Here is a 17,344-nt window from a genome sequence, read left to right as displayed (position 1 = left end):
GGAAACTAAACACATACTCAGTACAGTAAATAGATCTGATACACGAATTTGTAGATTACTGTATATAATATCCTGATTTAGTTTATGGACATATTTATAAAGATCTATTTCTATACATTGAAAGTTTGTCGTGTAAACCTGTATCAGTAGTTATTGACTAACGATAATTCACGTGACGTCGAGTTATACATATACACATGTGTAGGTATACGCGTGCATGGAATGTAGGGTTGGAATGTACGGGTGGGGTTGGGGAATGTGTATTTGGACAACGTATAATGTTAGTAGAGTGGGGAGAGCGTATTCTCGTCAAAATCCCACTTAATTGAATTATATTATATTATATTATATTATATTATATTATATTCAATAAAATAAATGGCATACAGTATATGGTCTCAGTATATCTCGAGGGGTCGGCCTGTATGAAGGGATATATATTGATATAGATTACATGAAATCAGTGTCCGGTTATCGATATATATGAAATCGCGTAGCGCGCTTTATTGCAAATTCTATTAATTTTCTTTTGTATTTGTCTCCCGTACAATTATGACGTCACAAATCGATCTTGTTGATGACGTCATAGAAGACCACCTAGAACAATGACATTGTGTCTTGGCGATTGATGATACATGTATATGGAGGGGGTGGGGCGGGGATGGGTAGCGTAATTTGTTCGATACGTAACCGGGGAACTTTTTGAGAAAGTTGGGTAGTCCTGAAAAGGACTGTTTATGTTTTCTTCGGGTAGTAGACGATCTACTTCTTCACTTCTTGGCTGCCTTAGGCTTAGTGGTCTTGGCTTTCTTTGGAGACTTAGTGACCTTTTTCTTCGGAGTCTTAGGCTTGGTGGCTTTCTTTGCTGCCGGTTTCTTCTTCTCTACAGTTTTCTTAGCTGCTGTTTTCTTGGGTGTCTTTGCCTTTGGTTTCTTAGCCGTCGCCGATGTGGTCGCCTTCTTCGCTACTGGTTTCTTAGGCTTTGCTGCTTTCGGCTTAGTCACCTTCTTCGCTGCTGGTTTCTTAGCTGGTTTAGGCTTCTCTCCGAGTTTGAATGATCCGGCAGCTCCGGTACCCTTGGACTGTTTTAGGGCCCCCTTCTTCACTCCGTTGCGGAGGGCGATCTTCAAATGTGCATTGATTGCCTTGGCGTCAGTACCGACTTTGAAGTTAGCCATGATGTACTTCAATATCGCCTGGCGGGACGAGCCTCCACGTTCCTTCAGACTTCCCACAGCAGATGCCACCATGTCGCTGTACTTCGGGTGAGCTGGTGGGGTCTTCGGCTTGGTAGTTTTTCTCGGCCATATTTCTTCTTAAATCGTCTGGATGGATGTGCTGCGTTGCGTGCTGTACTAGTCAGTGCTAGGTGAGTTGTGCCCTGCCGGCCCGTCAGCCGGCATTATACTAAATTTTACTGCACCTCGTGGAGGACACCTAGCGCTGTGTGGCGCCGTCGTGAGTGGTAAAATGAAATCTGTGTTTCCTTCGTGTGAATAAATGTAAATTTTAATGCTTTGTATTTGAATCACATTGGTGGTGTCTATACAGTTACGTTAACGGAAAGATAAGCTAACGAGTGGTGTTTTCATAATTGAAATCTTTCCTTTAATAACTGAGCTACGAGAGATTCCCCGTAATTTTTGTCAGTGTTTCTTCACTATTAGGTAAACAAAATTGATCAAAGTTCTGTAATTTTACGAGATTTTAACAAATTAACTTTACATTTAGAATCCCAAGATATATATCTTGATGATGTATACGTATACTAGCAATATAAGTGTACATTTTAGATTTAAAACGGGTAAATTTCACAGACACGGAAGCACATATACCGTGTTGTCCCGCTTATACTTAATCTCAATCCACTCGGATTTTGCTATTCACTGAAGCTTCGTTTACAAATATAATATCACCAGAACTTTAAAAACAGGTGATTAATTTAAATACATTATTTCAATTAGATGTGTAAGATGTGCTATATGTAACACGGATTTTTTAATTTTACTTTCCCGTTTTCGGTGTGTCGTTACACTTTTTTTTCATTTTGGGTTTTGGTAATTTTACGCGGGGCCCCTTACCTTCCCCAAAAAATTTCTAAAATCCCCCGGGGGTTTTCCCCCAAAATTTTTCCTATTTCACAGAACTTTAAAAAAATGTTTATTTAAATTTTTTAAAAATTTTAAAAAGGTCTTTTTCCCCAAAGTTTGTTTTTTTTTGTAAGAGTCCGTGGGGGGTTTTTTAAAAACCAATCTTTAACCCCCCCCCGGGGAAAATTTCCCCACTTTTTTAGGGTTAAGCGGGAAAAAAAAAAAAAAAAAAAAAAACCCCCGGGCTCGGTTTTCTTAAAAACCCCCAAATTTTTGGGGCCGCTTTGGGGCCCCGGTCCCTACCTGTAAAAGGGAAATAAAATCCGGTTTAAATAATTTTGTAACGTTTGTAAAGATTAAACGGGTTTTTTTAAAAATTTTTTAAAGACTATTTTCCCTAATTTGTCGGTCCTTTTAAAAAAATTTTCCCAAAATTCAATAGGGAAAAAAACCATTTAGTTCCGGTATAAATTTTTAATTACGGGGGGGTTGGGGAATTTTTTAACGTTAATTTTGGAGGGGGAGACTTTTTCCGTTCCCCTTTAATTTAAAAATTTTAAAATTTTTTTTATTATATTCTAAAATAAAAGGGCTAAAAAGGTTTCCCTTTTTCTGGGGTTTTAAAGGGGATTTTTAATTAATGAAACATGTGGGTTTACGATATATTAAAAGGTACCGGGGGTTTAGCTCTTTTTTTTTTTTGATTTGCCCCGCCCAAAGACGCACTTTTATTTTTTGAACGTAAGAAAAAAAAAAAAAAACATTGTTTTGGGGTTTAATAATTATGGGGGGGGGGGGGGGGGTTGGGGAAAAATTTTTTAAAAACCCAAAAAAATTTATCAAAAAAATTTTTATTTTTCCGGGGATGAGTTTACTTTTATTCTTGGTGTTTTAAATTTTTGGGTTCTTTTTAATTATTTTTTTGGCCTTGGGGGGGGTTTTTCCTTTTTTCCTTTTCTTTTCCCCACATTTTTTAGCTCTTTTTTGGGTGTTTTTTGGTTTTTGGGGGTTTTGGGGTTTTTGGGTTTTTAGGGCCTTTTCGGCATCCCCTTTGTGGTTTTTATTTTTTCTTATTTAAAAAAAAACCCCCCTGGCTTTTTTTAGGGCCCCCTTTTAGGGTTTTGGAGGGGATCTTAAATGTGCTTTGTTTGTTCTCAGCCCCTTTTTGAATTTAAAAGGCTTTATTGGGGGGACATACCCCTTCTTTTTTTAAGGGAAGACCACCTTAGGGGGGGTTTTTGGTTTGGGGGTTGTTTTTTTTCGGTTTTTTTTCCCAAAAGGGGAGTTTGGGGGTCTTTTAAAACACTTTTGGGGGTTGGAGGGGGTTTTTTGTTTGGGGGGGTCTTTTTTTTTTAAACCCTAAAAAAGGGGAAAAGGGGGGGTGGGGGAAAAAATGGGGGAAAATTTTTTTTTAAAAATTTAAATTTAAACAAAAACCCCCCAAAAAAAAAAAAAAAAAAAAAAAAAAAAAAAAAAATAATTTTTTTTTATAAATTTTTTGGGGTCTTTTTTTTCTTAGTCCCATTTGGGGGGCCCCCTTTTTAGTTTTTTTAAAACCGGGCTTTCCCCGGGTACCCCCGGGGGCCCCCCCCGGTTAAGTCCCTTAAAGGGAAAAGGGGTTTTCGTGAGAGAAGATTTTTAAATATTGGGTTTTGTTTGGGGAAATTTTTTTAAAGGGGAAAAATTCAAAACCCTTTTGAATTTTAACCCTTGGGTTTTAAGGGAAGGGTGGGTAAAAACTGGAAGGGGGGTTTTTTTTGGGGTTTTGGGTAATCTTTTTAAAGGTTTTTTGGTTGGGTTTTAAAATGCAGTTATTTCCTTTTTTGGGGATTTTATTTTTTTAAAAACCAAACCCACGGGGGGGGTGCCCTTTTTGGGTCATTTTAAAAATAAAAAAGGGGGGGGGGGGGGTTTTTTAAAAAAAAAAAAAAAAAAAATTTTTGTTTTGGGTTTTTTTTTAACATTTTTGGGGGTAAAAAACCCCCCTTTTTTTGGGGGCTAAGGACCCCCGGGGGGTTTACCAGAAAGGGGGGGAAATCTTTAAAAGTGACTAGGTTTTTTTTTTTTTTGGGGGCCCCGGTTGGGGGGAATAAAATGTTTTTTTTTATATGAGAAGTGGAAGGTAAAACCCAAACCTATTTTGTTTAAAAAGGGTTTGGAAATTTTGGGTTTGGGTTTTTAAATTTTTTAAGTTTTTTTGGGGAACCTGGGGGGGGAAAATAAATTTTTTTTCCCCTGGTTATGCGGTTTTTTTGGGGGGGGGTTTTTTTAAATTTTTTAAAAACCAAAGCCCGGGGGAGGCTGTAAAAACCCATTTTGTCTAGGGGGGGAAGCGGGATTTTTTTTTGGGGATTTTTAATGGTACGCTTTAAAACCCTACCAGGGGTTTTTCCTTTGCCTCGGGGTTAAAGGTTTTTTTATTTTTTTTTGGGGTTTTGGGGGTTTTTTGGCCCACTTGGGAGGGAAAAGGGTAAAATTTAATACCATTTGTTATTGGGTTTTATTTTTTGCTTTTTTGGGTTTGGGGGTTTTATAATGCTTTTGACAGTCATTCACTTAAGGCCCCGACGAGGTGGGGGAAAAAAAAAAATTTTTTTATTTTTGGGGTTTTTTTTTTTTTTTGGGGTTTTTTTTTTTTGGAAAAATTTTTTTGGGGGGAAAAAGGAAACCTTTTTCCTTTTTGGGGGTTTTGGGTTTTTTTTTTTTGGGGGTTTTTAAAAAATTTTTCCCTCTTTTAATGTGGGAGAAAAAATAATCCCATTTTCCCAAAGGGGGGGGGGGGGGAAACCCTGAATTAAAAACCCTTTAAGGGGGGGGGGGGGAAAAAATTTTCCCCGTGGGTATGGGGGGTTTTTGTTTGGGGGGGTTTAAATTTTTTTTTAAAACCGACAAAAAAACAGGGGGGATTATACCCCCCCCCCCGGGGGGGGAAAATTTTGATTTTGTCGGAAAGGGGGTTTTGGGGCCAGAAAGGACCCCCAAACCCCGGGCCAGATGCCCAAAGGGGGAATTAAATTCCCCCCCTGGCACCCCCGGGTATCCTGGGATTTTTTAAAAAAAAAAAAAAAAAAAAAAAAAAGGGGGGGTTTTTTTAAAGGGGGGGAAAAGGGGGAAAAAAAAAAAATTCCTGTATTTTTTTGCAATCCCTACTTTAAATTTGTAAAAATGGGTTTTAAAGGTTTTTTTGTTTTTAAAACAAAATCCCAAGGGGGGAAAAAAAAAATTTTTTTTTGGGGGGGAAAATTTTAATTTTAATTTTTTTTTTAAAATTTTTTTAAATTTTATTTGGGGTTTTTTGGTTTTTCCCCAATAAAAAAATTTTTTTTTTTTTTGTCGCCAAGTTTTCAGGGGCCCCTTTTTTTTTTTTTTTTTGGCCATTGGGCCCAAATCAAAATCTATTTTAAAGACCTTGTTTTTTAACAATCTAGTTTTGATTTTTAATTAAACCTTTTTCCCCGTTTATTTTAATTTCCCAATTCCCTGCCAAAATTAGGGGTTTTAAAATTCAACGATTGGGGAAAATTTTTAGGAACTTGACCCGGGGGCTTTTTTAGTAACGATCTGCCCTTTTTTAAAATTTGCAATCCTTTCAAGGGAAATTATCCATTATCATTGAATATGATGGTTGATAATTTTGGGTATTTTTTTATTTATTGTTAAAAGTAGGAACTAAAAGTTACATTTTTTTTGGGTTTTTTTTTAAAAAATTCAAAGAAAATTTAATGGATGTTTTCCAAAAGTTTCCTTAACCTTTTTTAAAACTTTTATGTTTAAAAATTTTAACCCTAAGGTTTTTTTTTTTTTACCGGAGTTGTTTAAAAAAAGGTTATTGATTTGTTTTTTTGTTTTTTAGGGGTTTTTGGTTCCTTTTTTTGTTTATCTATCATCTTTAGGAGGTCTAGCGATACATTAGGGTCTGTTTTTAACCACGGGACTTGGAAATCTTGTTTGCGGGATATTTTAACGCTGTCTAAACCATACTTTTGTTTTAGTCTAATTATTTCTGATGGATATGGAGCCCTGTTGTTATTGACGGGATGTTCACTATCTTTTATTTCTTTATTTAGGAGAAATTTATCACCATGACTTTGTGTCCTAGCCCAGTATTTTAATGTAAGATTTTCTCGCCTGAGAGTTAAGGGGGGTTCACCTGCCTCTGCTAATAAACTGTTGGTATTGGTGTTTTTTATTGCCCTTAGCGCTACTCTTAAGGCTGAATATTGAATTACATCTAGGTGTTTTAGTACTGTGTCGCTAGCTGTATTATATACCTGGCACCCATAATCTAGCCTAGATCTAACTAACGCTTTATATAGCATTAATTGTGTAGTTTTATTGGCGCCAAATTTACATCCTGAAATATATCTCATAGTGTTTATTGCCTTTTGGCATGTCTCCTTAACATATTTAATATGTTTACTCCAAGTTAGTTTATGATCTATTATCATGCCTAAATACCTAACTTGTTTTTCAAATTTTAGTTTAGTTTGTCCTAGGTATAGTTCAGGAAGTTTCTTACTTTTAGAGAAATACATTGCTATTGTTTTCTGTTTAGATGGTTTAAACCCCCACTTATTAGCCCACTCATTAATTGCTGTCAACGTTGTCTGGATATGTTTGGTTAAATATCTAATGTTTTTACCTGTACTCCAAATACATCCGTCATCTGCAAATTGTGCTAACTTGGTTTTATTGTGGAGCGTTTGTGACAGAGTATTAATGTAGATATTAAAAAGAGTAGGGGATATTACGCTACCCTGTGCTACACCGTTTTCTAGTTCATATTGATCTGATAACGTGTCATGAATTCTAACCTGGATCTTACGGTTTTTCAGGAAACTGCTTACGAATTTAAATATGTTACCAGTTATACCATGATTTTTAAGTGATACTAAAAGACCATCATGCCAAATAAGATCATATGCTTTTTCTAGATCTAAAAAGACAGCTAGTGTACTTTGTTTTAGGTTCAAACCTTTTTTAATATCTGAGGTGAGTCTAAGAAGGGGGTCTAGCGTAGATCTACCTTTACGGAACCCGCTCTGTTCCTCGTTGATGATACCTGAGCTTTCAAGTGAATATACTAGCCTGTTATTTACCATAGTTTCCATTACTTTACAGAGGTGAGAAGTTAATGCTATGGGCCTATATGATGCAGGTTCCTGCGGATTTTTACCTGGTTTTAGTATAGGTATAACTACGGCCTTTTTCCACGCCTCAGGTATAGTTCCCTGTTGCCATATGTGGTTTAAGAGTTTAAGTATTATTTCTGTTATGTTGTTTGTACAGTGTTTGAGGATGGTGTATGAAATGTTGTCATCTCCTGGAGATGTGTTTTTCTTGTTCTGAAGTGCATTGTTGTATTCTGTGATTGTAAATGGACAGTTCAGCTCACCTGTATTGGGGCCGGGGTTACTTATAACGTCGTCTATGTTATCCTGATTGTTAGCTTTATTTAATTTAAATTCAGGAGTTAAGTTATCATTACTGCTAGCGCTCTGATATTGTTTAGCTAGAGTATCAGCCTTTTCCTTATCGGTAATGTTGTTTTTACCTAATATAGGGATTTCAGTTCTATTTATTCCCTGAATAGCTTTGACCTTTGACCATACATTTTTTAGATTTGTTTTATTATTTAATGATGAACAAAACTCTTCCCAATGTTTTCGTTTGACGTTTTGAATAATGTTATTAAAATTTGTTTTACATCTGACATAATTTGCTTTTAGCGTTTCGTTATTTTTGTTTGCCCTCCATTTACTTTCACTATTCTTTTTTAGTTTCTTTGCTAACCTACACTCATCGTTCCACCATGGATTATTTTTCCTAGTTTTTGGCTTCCCTGACGTTCTAGGGATACATACTGATGCTAGGTCTAAAATAGCTCTTGTTAGATTATCATTGAAAATATCTACATTTTCATCATAAATTTCATCAATTTGGATGTTTTCGGTTAAAAGATTAAATTGATTCCAATTCGCTTTATTAAAAACCCATCTAGGGGGATACTGAATAGTATTAACATGTGGTTTAAAATCAAATTGAGCCAAAACTGGATAGTGGTCTGATCCTAGAGTGCTATCAAGGGTATTCCAGTAGCTACATTTACTCGCTAAGTTTGGTGTTGCTAATGTTATATCTAGATGTGATTCGATACCTCGAGCTATGTCTACTCTAGTTGGTTTACCCTCGTTTAGTATGGTTAGACCAGTCTGAACTGCCCATTCATATATAGTGTCCCCCCGTTTGTTGTTTTTGTTGCTCCCCCAAAGTGTATGGTGTCCATTAAAATCTCCGGTAACTATAATGTTGTTTGTGTCAGTGTTTTCTATAAGGTTAACCAGAGAGTTAAATGGTATTGGTTTTGTTGGTGAGAGGTATATGTTGAGTATGATTGTTTTGTGTGACTTGTTGTGTAATTCTATACCAAGAGCCACAAGATCTTTATCTTTGATTTCATACTCTTTGTAGGCAATTCCGCTTTTTACATAAATGGCCAAACCTTGGTCCGAATCGTACCTAAAAGGAGTGTTGTAACCATTAATTTTTAAACTTTTGTGTTTTTGTTTCAGTTGAGTTTCCTGAATACAAAGAACATCCGGGGAATTGTCATTAAGGAAGGATTTTAATTCTGAAATTTTGGGCCTGAGACCTCCTGCATTCCAATGCATAACAGTGAGGCCGGACTGGTCATTTAGGACTTTATTGAATGTGAAGGGCGTCTAAGTTTGTTTTGGTGATCTATGTGGCTTCTAGTATTTTCTGTACTGTAGTTTGCGTTTGCTGTGCCCTGTTCTTGTTGGCGTGTTTGTTTGTTTGGCCCTTGATCTTGTGTTTGGTCGTGAGGGTGTTTGTTGTTTGTTTGTGGGGGTCTTGTCTGTTTGTAGTGTTTTGTACCGACCCATACCTACCGGTGTTCTTGGTGTTCTGGGTTTGGATATAGTTGAGCTGTCTAGCTCCTCGGAACTGTCAAGTAGGTGTATGAAATGTTCTGACGGTGTTTCTGTTTGTGTTTCTGTTGATGTTGTTTGTGTTTGTGGTGTTGTTTGTGTGAATAGGATCGGTGTTGTTGGTGGTGAAGGCTGTGTTGTTGGTGTTGTTTGTGTTGATTTGGGTGTAGATTGTGTTGGTGTGTTGATGGGTGTACTGTCTGCGATCACGTGTCCATTTTGTTTGTTGATGAGGTCACGAACCTTGTGGATTGCTTCCCTATCTGTTATGTGTGTGTCACGGGCTATAAGTAAAAATTTTCCTAAAAATTCTGCCGTGACATATACACCTGTGTGTTTGGGTTGTGTTTTGGTGGTTTCTGTGTGTTTGTTTCTGACAATGTCGGAGTATAGTGACGTATTTGTCGTATTAGTATAGGAGGGTTTGATGTGTGTCTCAGGGCCTGTGCTTGTTTTGGTTTGTTTTTGTCGGTGTTGTTGTTGTGTTCGTGGAGCGTTAAATCTTGTAACAGGGTATGTAATTTGATTGAAAACTACTTCCCTTGGTAGTGTGGAAGAATTAAATTCTAGCAAGATTGATGTTGTGTTTTTGTTTGTTTTATTGTACATCCTACTTGCATTTTTTACATTATTAATTGACGTGAGGTTTGTTGTTGGTGTAGTTAAAGGGATGCGGTATATAACCCCTTTGGAGGTGGGGGACACGTTACGGAGGTTGGCTCGGGGCTTGGGAGGGGCATTGAAGGGCCGCTTAGATAGCCGCGCGGTACAGGGGGTACCGTCTACTTGGTTTACAAGTAGCGCCTTCTTGAGCGTCACTAAGGTGGCGCAGAGAATTAGGATAATGCCTGACGGCAACATCCGTATATCTCTGACGTCACTAGTGACGCCCGTGAACGCGGAGATATCTCCACGTACACGTCCTGCATTTAGTGGCTTCCTCTCTTTAGGGGAGAGGATAACCACCGCAGGGTTAGAGATGGATGGGGCTGGGGCCATTGAAAATTGTGTAATTATACTAAAGTAAAGAAAAAGTGTTTACCTGACCAAAGGGAGGTTACTCTTATAGAAGGTAGAATTGATAGATGGCGGAGGGTAGATCGAGAGCGTGGACAGGTGTCCGGTACAGATAAGCGTGGGGTCGGTCAGGCGTGAAGGTGAGATACCTGGCCAGATATAAACAATAGAACCTACCTGAGAGAAGGTATTTCTATTGTTAGGGGATTAAGTGGCAATTTATAAAGAGGTCTTAAAACATGAAGGAGATGGCAAGATAGGATTTTTTAAAAGAAAATAGATAGGAATTATATTAAAATGGGTAGTAAAAAGAAATTAAAGAAAAAAAAAGTAATGATGATGATAATAAAATTTTGATAGTGGGTTATACTTATGTGTGCTTATTAAATACTTTATCTCCTACGGATCGATAGATGGATACTATTGTAAAACTCAGTTCAGTATATACTTAAAAATTACTTAAAAATTTAACTGAAATAGAGCTTTTCCAAAAACAATCTGACTGAATTAAAAATGAGAGGAAAACAAAAACAAAAAAATTTAAATTAGATGATTGCTTAATGTAATGAAATTTGGTTCGCTAATAGATATGCCTAAAGTAAATCAAAATAATATATCTACTGTTGCGGGAATATGGCTTAATTAAGGCCGATACTTATTGTATGTAGGAAATTAGTCCTGCTGCTGTAAAATAAATTATCTGATAACACTATCTGATAAACTACAACTAAAGAACTTAACTTTTCAGCAGGACTTCTCTGGAATTTCGGTGACTATTCTGTTCTCGGCCAAGATGCACAACACACAGTATAATCCAAGAATATCACACTATCGCACTAAATATCCACAAAAAGAAATCACACTGGGGATTACTATCTATATCCTAACACTAAAACAGCTGTCGACACTATTCTAACTACTTCTACGGGAGAGGTCAAGGGAACGTGTGGACAGCCCGGGGGTCAGGTGGAAGATGGTGAATGTGTGTGTGCCCTGCCGGCCCGTCAGCCGGCATTATACTAAATTTTACTGCACCTCGTGGAGGACACCTAGCGCTGTGTGGCGCCGTCGTGAGTGGTAAAATGAAATCTGTGTTTCCTTCGTGTGAATAAATGTAAATTTTAATGCTTTGTATTTGAATCACATTGGTGGTGTCTATACAGTTACGTTAACGGAAAGATAAGCTAACGAGTGGTGTTTTCATAATTGAAATCTTTCCTTTAATAACTGAGCTACGAGAGATTCCCCGTAATTTTTGTCAGTGTTTCTTCACTATTAGGTAAACAAAATTGATCAAAGTTCTGTAATTTTACGAGATTTTAACAAATTAACTTTACATTTAGAATCCCAAGATATATATCTTGATGATGTATACGTATACTAGCAATATAAGTGTACATTTTAGATTTAAAACGGGTAAATTTCACAGACACGGAAGCACATATACCGTGTTGTCCCGCTTATACTTAATCTCAATCCACTCGGATTTTGCTATTCACTGAAGCTTCGTTTACAAATATAATATCACCAGAACTTTAAAAACAGGTGATTAATTTAAATACATTATTTCAATTAGATGTGTAAGATGTGCTATATGTATAACAATAGTACGCGTATCGCATACGTATTTTACATGTAAGAGAATCCAAGTAGGGAGGGTACGCGTCACTACCTAACGTACATGACCCGACGCCCCGGGAACGTACTGCACACTTTATGTTATGTGTGTACACGCGTGTATTAAAGAAAAAAAAAAAAAAAAAAAAAAAAAAAAACAACAGAACTTCAGTTTGTTTTCGGGTTTTAATTCCCAGCAGATTTTTATAGGAACTGCCGCGGTTGGGGCCCCGGTCTCAGTACCTGTACAAGGAAACTAAACACATACTCAGTACAGTAAATAGATCTGATACACGAATTTGTAGATTACTGTATATAATATCCTGATTTAGTTTATGGACATATTTATAAAGATCTATTTCTATACATTGAAAGTTTGTCGTGTAAACCTGTATCAGTAGTTATTGACTAACGATAATTCACGTGACGTCGAGTTATACATATACACATGTGTAGGTATACGCGTGCATGGAATGTAGGGTTGGAATGTACGGGTGGGGTTGGGGAATGTGTATTTGGACAACGTATAATGTTAGTAGAGTGGGGAGAGCGTATTCTCGTCAAAATCCCACTTAATTGAATTATATTATATTATATTATATTATATTATATTATATTATATTCAATAAAATAAATGGCATACAGTATATGGTCTCAGTATATCTCGAGGGGTCGGCCTGTATGAAGGGATATATATTGATATAGATTACATGAAATCAGTGTCCGGTTATCGATATATATGAAATCGCGTAGCGCGCTTTATTGCAAATTCTATTAATTTTCTTTTGTATTTGTCTCCCGTACAATTATGACGTCACAAATCGATCTTGTTGATGACGTCATAGAAGACCACCTAGAACAATGACATTGTGTCTTGGCGATTGATGATACATGTATATGGAGGGGGTGGGGCGGGGATGGGTAGCGTAATTTGTTCGATACGTAACCGGGGAACTTTTTGAGAAAGTTGGGTAGTCCTGAAAAGGACTGTTTATGTTTTCTTCGGGTAGTAGACGATCTACTTCTTCACTTCTTGGCTGCCTTAGGCTTAGTGGTCTTGGCTTTCTTTGGAGACTTAGTGACCTTTTTCTTCGGAGTCTTAGGCTTGGTGGCTTTCTTTGCTGCCGGTTTCTTCTTCTCTACAGTTTTCTTAGCTGCTGTTTTCTTGGGTGTCTTTGCCTTTGGTTTCTTAGCCGTCGCCGATGTGGTCGCCTTCTTCGCTACTGGTTTCTTAGGCTTTGCTGCTTTCGGCTTAGTCACCTTCTTCGCTGCTGGTTTCTTAGCTGGTTTAGGCTTCTCTCCGAGTTTGAATGATCCGGCAGCTCCGGTACCCTTGGACTGTTTTAGGGCCCCCTTCTTCACTCCGTTGCGGAGGGCGATCTTCAAATGTGCATTGATTGCCTTGGCGTCAGTACCGACTTTGAAGTTAGCCATGATGTACTTCAATATCGCCTGGCGGGACGAGCCTCCACGTTCCTTCAGACTTCCCACAGCAGATGCCACCATGTCGCTGTACTTCGGGTGAGCTGGTGGGGTCTTCGGCTTGGTAGTTTTCTTCTCGGCCATATTTCTTCTTAAATCGTCTGGATGGATGTGCTGCGTTGCGTGCTGTACTAGTCAGTGCTAGGTGAGTTGTGCCCTGCCGGCCCGTCAGCCGGCATTATACTAAATTTTACTGCACCTCGTGGAGGACACCTAGCGCTGTGTGGCGCCGTCGTGAGTGGTAAAATGAAATCTGTGTTTCCTTCGTGTGAATAAATGTAAATTTTAATGCTTTGTATTTGAATCACATTGGTGGTGTCTATACAGTTACGTTAACGGAAAGATAAGCTAACGAGTGGTGTTTTCATAATTGAAATCTTTCCTTTAATAACTGAGCTACGAGAGATTCCCCGTAATTTTTGTCAGTGTTTCTTCACTATTAGGTAAACAAAATTGATCAAAGTTCTGTAATTTTACGAGATTTTAACAAATTAACTTTACATTTAGAATCCCAAGATATATATCTTGATGATGTATACGTATACTAGCAATATAAGTGTACATTTTAGATTTAAAACGGGTAAATTTCACAGACACGGAAGCACATATACCGTGTTGTCCCGCTTATACTTAATCTCAATCCACTCGGATTTTGCTATTCACTGAAGCTTCGTTTACAAATATAATATCACCAGAACTTTAAAAACAGGTGATTAATTTAAATACATTATTTCAATTAGATGTGTAAGATGTGCTATATGTATAACAATAGTACGCGTATCGCATACGTATTTTACATGTAAGAGAATCCAAGTAGGGAGGGTACGCGTCACTACCTAACGTACATGACCCGACGCCCCGGGAACGTACTGCACACTTTATGTTATGTGTGTACACGCGTGTATTAAAGAAAAAAAAAAAAAAAAAAAAAAAAAAACAACAGAACTTCAGTTTGTTTTCGGGTTTTAATTCCCAGCAGATTTTTATAGGAACTGCCGCGGTTGGGGCCCCGGTCTCAGTACCTGTACAAGGAAACTAAACACATACTCAGTACAGTAAATAGATCTGATACACGAATTTGTAGATTACTGTATATAATATCCTGATTTAGTTTATGGACATATTTATAAAGATCTATTTCTATACATTGAAAGTTTGTCGTGTAAACCTGTATCAGTAGTTATTGACTAACGATAATTCACGTGACGTCGAGTTATACATATACACATGTGTAGGTATACGCGTGCATGGAATGTAGGGTTGGAATGTACGGGTGGGGTTGGGGAATGTGTATTTGGACAACGTATAATGTTAGTAGAGTGGGGAGAGCGTATTCTCGTCAAAATCCCACTTAATTGAATTATATTATATTATATTATATTATATTATATTATATTCAATAAAATAAATGGCATACAGTATATGGTCTCAGTATATCTCGAGGGGTCGGCCTGTATGAAGGGATATATATTGATATAGATTACATGAAATCAGTGTCCGGTTATCGATATATATGAAATCGCGTAGCGCGCTTTATTGCAAATTCTATTAATTTTCTTTTGTATTTGTCTCCCGTACAATTATGACGTCACAAATCGATCTTGTTGATGACGTCATAGAAGACCACCTAGAACAATGACATTGTGTCTTGGCGATTGATGATACATGTATATGGAGGGGGTGGGGCGGGGATGGGTAGCGTAATTTGTTCGATACGTAACCGGGGAACTTTTTGAGAAAGTTGGGTAGTCCTGAAAAGGACTGTTTATGTTTTCTTCGGGTAGTAGACGATCTACTTCTTCACTTCTTGGCTGCCTTAGGCTTAGTGGTCTTGGCTTTCTTTGGAGACTTAGTGACCTTTTTCTTCGGAGTCTTAGGCTTGGTGGCTTTCTTTGCTGCCGGTTTCTTCTTCTCTACAGTTTTCTTAGCTGCTGTTTTCTTGGGTGTCTTTGCCTTTGGTTTCTTAGCCGTCGCCGATGTGGTCGCCTTCTTCGCTACTGGTTTCTTAGGCTTTGCTGCTTTCGGCTTAGTCACCTTCTTCGCTGCTGGTTTCTTAGCTGGTTTAGGCTTCTCTCCGAGTTTGAATGATCCGGCAGCTCCGGTACCCTTGGACTGTTTTAGGGCCCCCTTCTTCACTCCGTTGCGGAGGGCGATCTTCAAATGTGCATTGATTGCCTTGGCGTCAGTACCGACTTTGAAGTTAGCCATGATGTACTTCAATATCGCCTGGCGGGACGAGCCTCCACGTTCCTTCAGACTTCCCACAGCAGATGCCACCATGTCGCTGTACTTCGGGTGAGCTGGTGGGGTCTTCGGCTTGGTAGTTTTCTTCTCGGCCATATTTCTTCTTAAATCGTCTGGATGGATGTGCTGCGTTGCGTGCTGTACTAGTCAGTGCTAGGTGAGTTGTGCCCTGCCGGCCCGTCAGCCGGCATTATACTAAATTTTACTGCACCTCGTGGAGGACACCTAGCGCTGTGTGGCGCCGTCGTGAGTGGTAAAATGAAATCTGTGTTTCCTTCGTGTGAATAAATGTAAATTTTAATGCTTTGTATTTGAATCACATTGGTGGTGTCTATACAGTTACGTTAACGGAAAGATAAGCTAACGAGTGGTGTTTTCATAATTGAAATCTTTCCTTTAATAACTGAGCTACGAGAGATTCCCCGTAATTTTTGTCAGTGTTTCTTCACTATTAGGTAAACAAAATTGATCAAAGTTCTGTAATTTTACGAGATTTTAACAAATTAACTTTACATTTAGAATCCCAAGATATATATCTTGATGATGTATACGTATACTAGCAATATAAGTGTACATTTTAGATTTAAAACGGGTAAATTTCACAGACACGGAAGCACATATACCGTGTTGTCCCGCTTATACTTAATCTCAATCCACTCGGATTTTGCTATTCACTGAAGCTTCGTTTACAAATATAATATCACCAGAACTTTAAAAACAGGTGATTAATTTAAATACATTATTTCAATTAGATGTGTAAGATGTGCTATATGTATAACAATAGTACGCGTATCGCATACGTATTTTACATGTAAGAGAATCCAAGTAGGGAGGGTACGCGTCACTACCTAACGTACATGACCCGACGCCCCGGGAACGTACTGCACACTTTATGTTATGTGTGTACACGCGTGTATTAAAGAAAAAAAAAAAAAAAAAAAAAAAAAAAAACAACAGAACTTCAGTTTGTTTTCGGGTTTTAATTCCCAGCAGATTTTTATAGGAACTGCCGCGGTTGGGGCCCCGGTCTCAGTACCTGTACAAGGAAACTAAACACATACTCAGTACAGTAAATAGATCTGATACACGAATTTGTAGATTACTGTATATAATATCCTGATTTAGTTTATGGACATATTTATAAAGATCTATTTCTATACATTGAAAGTTTGTCGTGTAAACCTGTATCAGTAGTTATTGACTAACGATAATTCACGTGACGTCGAGTTATACATATACACATGTGTAGGTATACGCGTGCATGGAATGTAGGGTTGGAATGTACGGGTGGGGTTGGGGAATGTGTATTTGGACAACGTATAATGTTAGTAGAGTGGGGAGAGCGTATTCTCGTCAAAATCCCACTTAATTGAATTATATTATATTATATTATATTATATTATATTATATTCAATAAAATAAATGGCATACAGTATATGGTCTCAGTATATCTCGAGGGGTCGGCCTGTATGAAGGGATATATATTGATATAGATTACATGAAATCAGTGTCCGGTTATCGATATATATGAAATCGCGTAGCGCGCTTTATTGCAAATTCTATTAATTTTCTTTTGTATTTGTCTCCCGTACAATTATGACGTCACAAATCGATCTTGTTGATGACGTCATAGAAGACCACCTAGAACAATGACATTGTGTCTTGGCGATTGATGATACATGTATATGGAGGGGGTGGGGCGGGGATGGGTAGCGTAATTTGTTCGATACGTAACCGGGGAACTTTTTGAGAAAGTTGGGTAGTCCTGAAAAGGACTGTTTATGTTTTCTTCGGGTAGTAGACGATCTACTTCTTCACTTCTTGGCTGCCTTAGGCTTAGTGGTCTTGGCTTTCTTTGGAGACTTAGTGACCTTTTTCTTCGGAGTCTTAGGCTTGGTGGCTTTCTTTGCTGCCGGTTTCTTCTTCTACAGTTTTTTTCGTTTG

At 37.8% G+C, this 17,344-nt stretch overlaps 3 protein-coding genes across 3 annotated transcripts; all 3 read right to left on the bottom strand.

Annotated features, from left to right (window-relative positions):
* Nucleotides 1–702: 702 nt before the first annotated feature.
* Nucleotides 703–1,788, bottom strand: LOC117320514 (histone H1-delta-like). The gene is made up of 2 exons (XM_033875091.1): nucleotides 1,764–1,788; nucleotides 703–1,315 (listed from the first exon to the last, which is right to left on the bottom strand). The coding sequence occupies exons 1-2, from the start codon at nucleotides 1,786–1,788 to the stop codon at nucleotides 771–773; spliced, it is 570 nt and encodes a 189-aa protein (XP_033730982.1). The 3' UTR covers nucleotides 703–770.
* Nucleotides 1,789–12,633: 10,845 nt separating this feature from the next.
* On the bottom strand, nucleotides 12,634–13,589 carry LOC117320512 (histone H1-delta-like). Its single transcript, XM_033875090.1, has one exon. The coding sequence runs from the start codon at nucleotides 13,238–13,240 to the stop codon at nucleotides 12,701–12,703; it is 540 nt and encodes a 179-aa protein (XP_033730981.1). The 5' UTR covers nucleotides 13,241–13,589; the 3' UTR covers nucleotides 12,634–12,700.
* A 1,300-nt stretch (nucleotides 13,590–14,889) lies between these two features.
* LOC117320511 (histone H1-delta-like) lies at nucleotides 14,890–15,845 on the bottom strand. The gene has a single exon (XM_033875089.1). The coding sequence runs from the start codon at nucleotides 15,494–15,496 to the stop codon at nucleotides 14,957–14,959; it is 540 nt and encodes a 179-aa protein (XP_033730980.1). The 5' UTR covers nucleotides 15,497–15,845; the 3' UTR covers nucleotides 14,890–14,956.
* Between the last annotated feature and the right edge of the window lie 1,499 nt (nucleotides 15,846–17,344).

This window comes from Pecten maximus, unplaced genomic scaffold (assembly GCF_902652985.1).
Source record: "Pecten maximus unplaced genomic scaffold, xPecMax1.1, whole genome shotgun sequence".
Lineage (NCBI taxonomy): Eukaryota > Metazoa > Mollusca > Bivalvia > Pectinida > Pectinidae > Pecten > Pecten maximus.
This window is presented reverse-complemented; position numbering and strand designations above follow the sequence as displayed.

Bases quoted from the DNA above. Each gene is read 5' to 3' on its own strand.
- LOC117320514 (XM_033875091.1), bottom strand. From the start codon at position 1,788: ATGTACACTTATATTGCTAGTATAC. The intron at 1,316-1,763 runs GTATACATCATC...AGACGATTTAAG, and splicing joins CACTTATATTGCTAGTATAC to AAGAAATATGGCCGAGAAAA.
- LOC117320512 (XM_033875090.1), bottom strand. From the start codon at position 13,240: ATGGCCGAGAAGAAAACTACCAAGCCGAAGACCCCACCAGCTCACCCG.
- LOC117320511 (XM_033875089.1), bottom strand. From the start codon at position 15,496: ATGGCCGAGAAGAAAACTACCAAGCCGAAGACCCCACCAGCTCACCCG.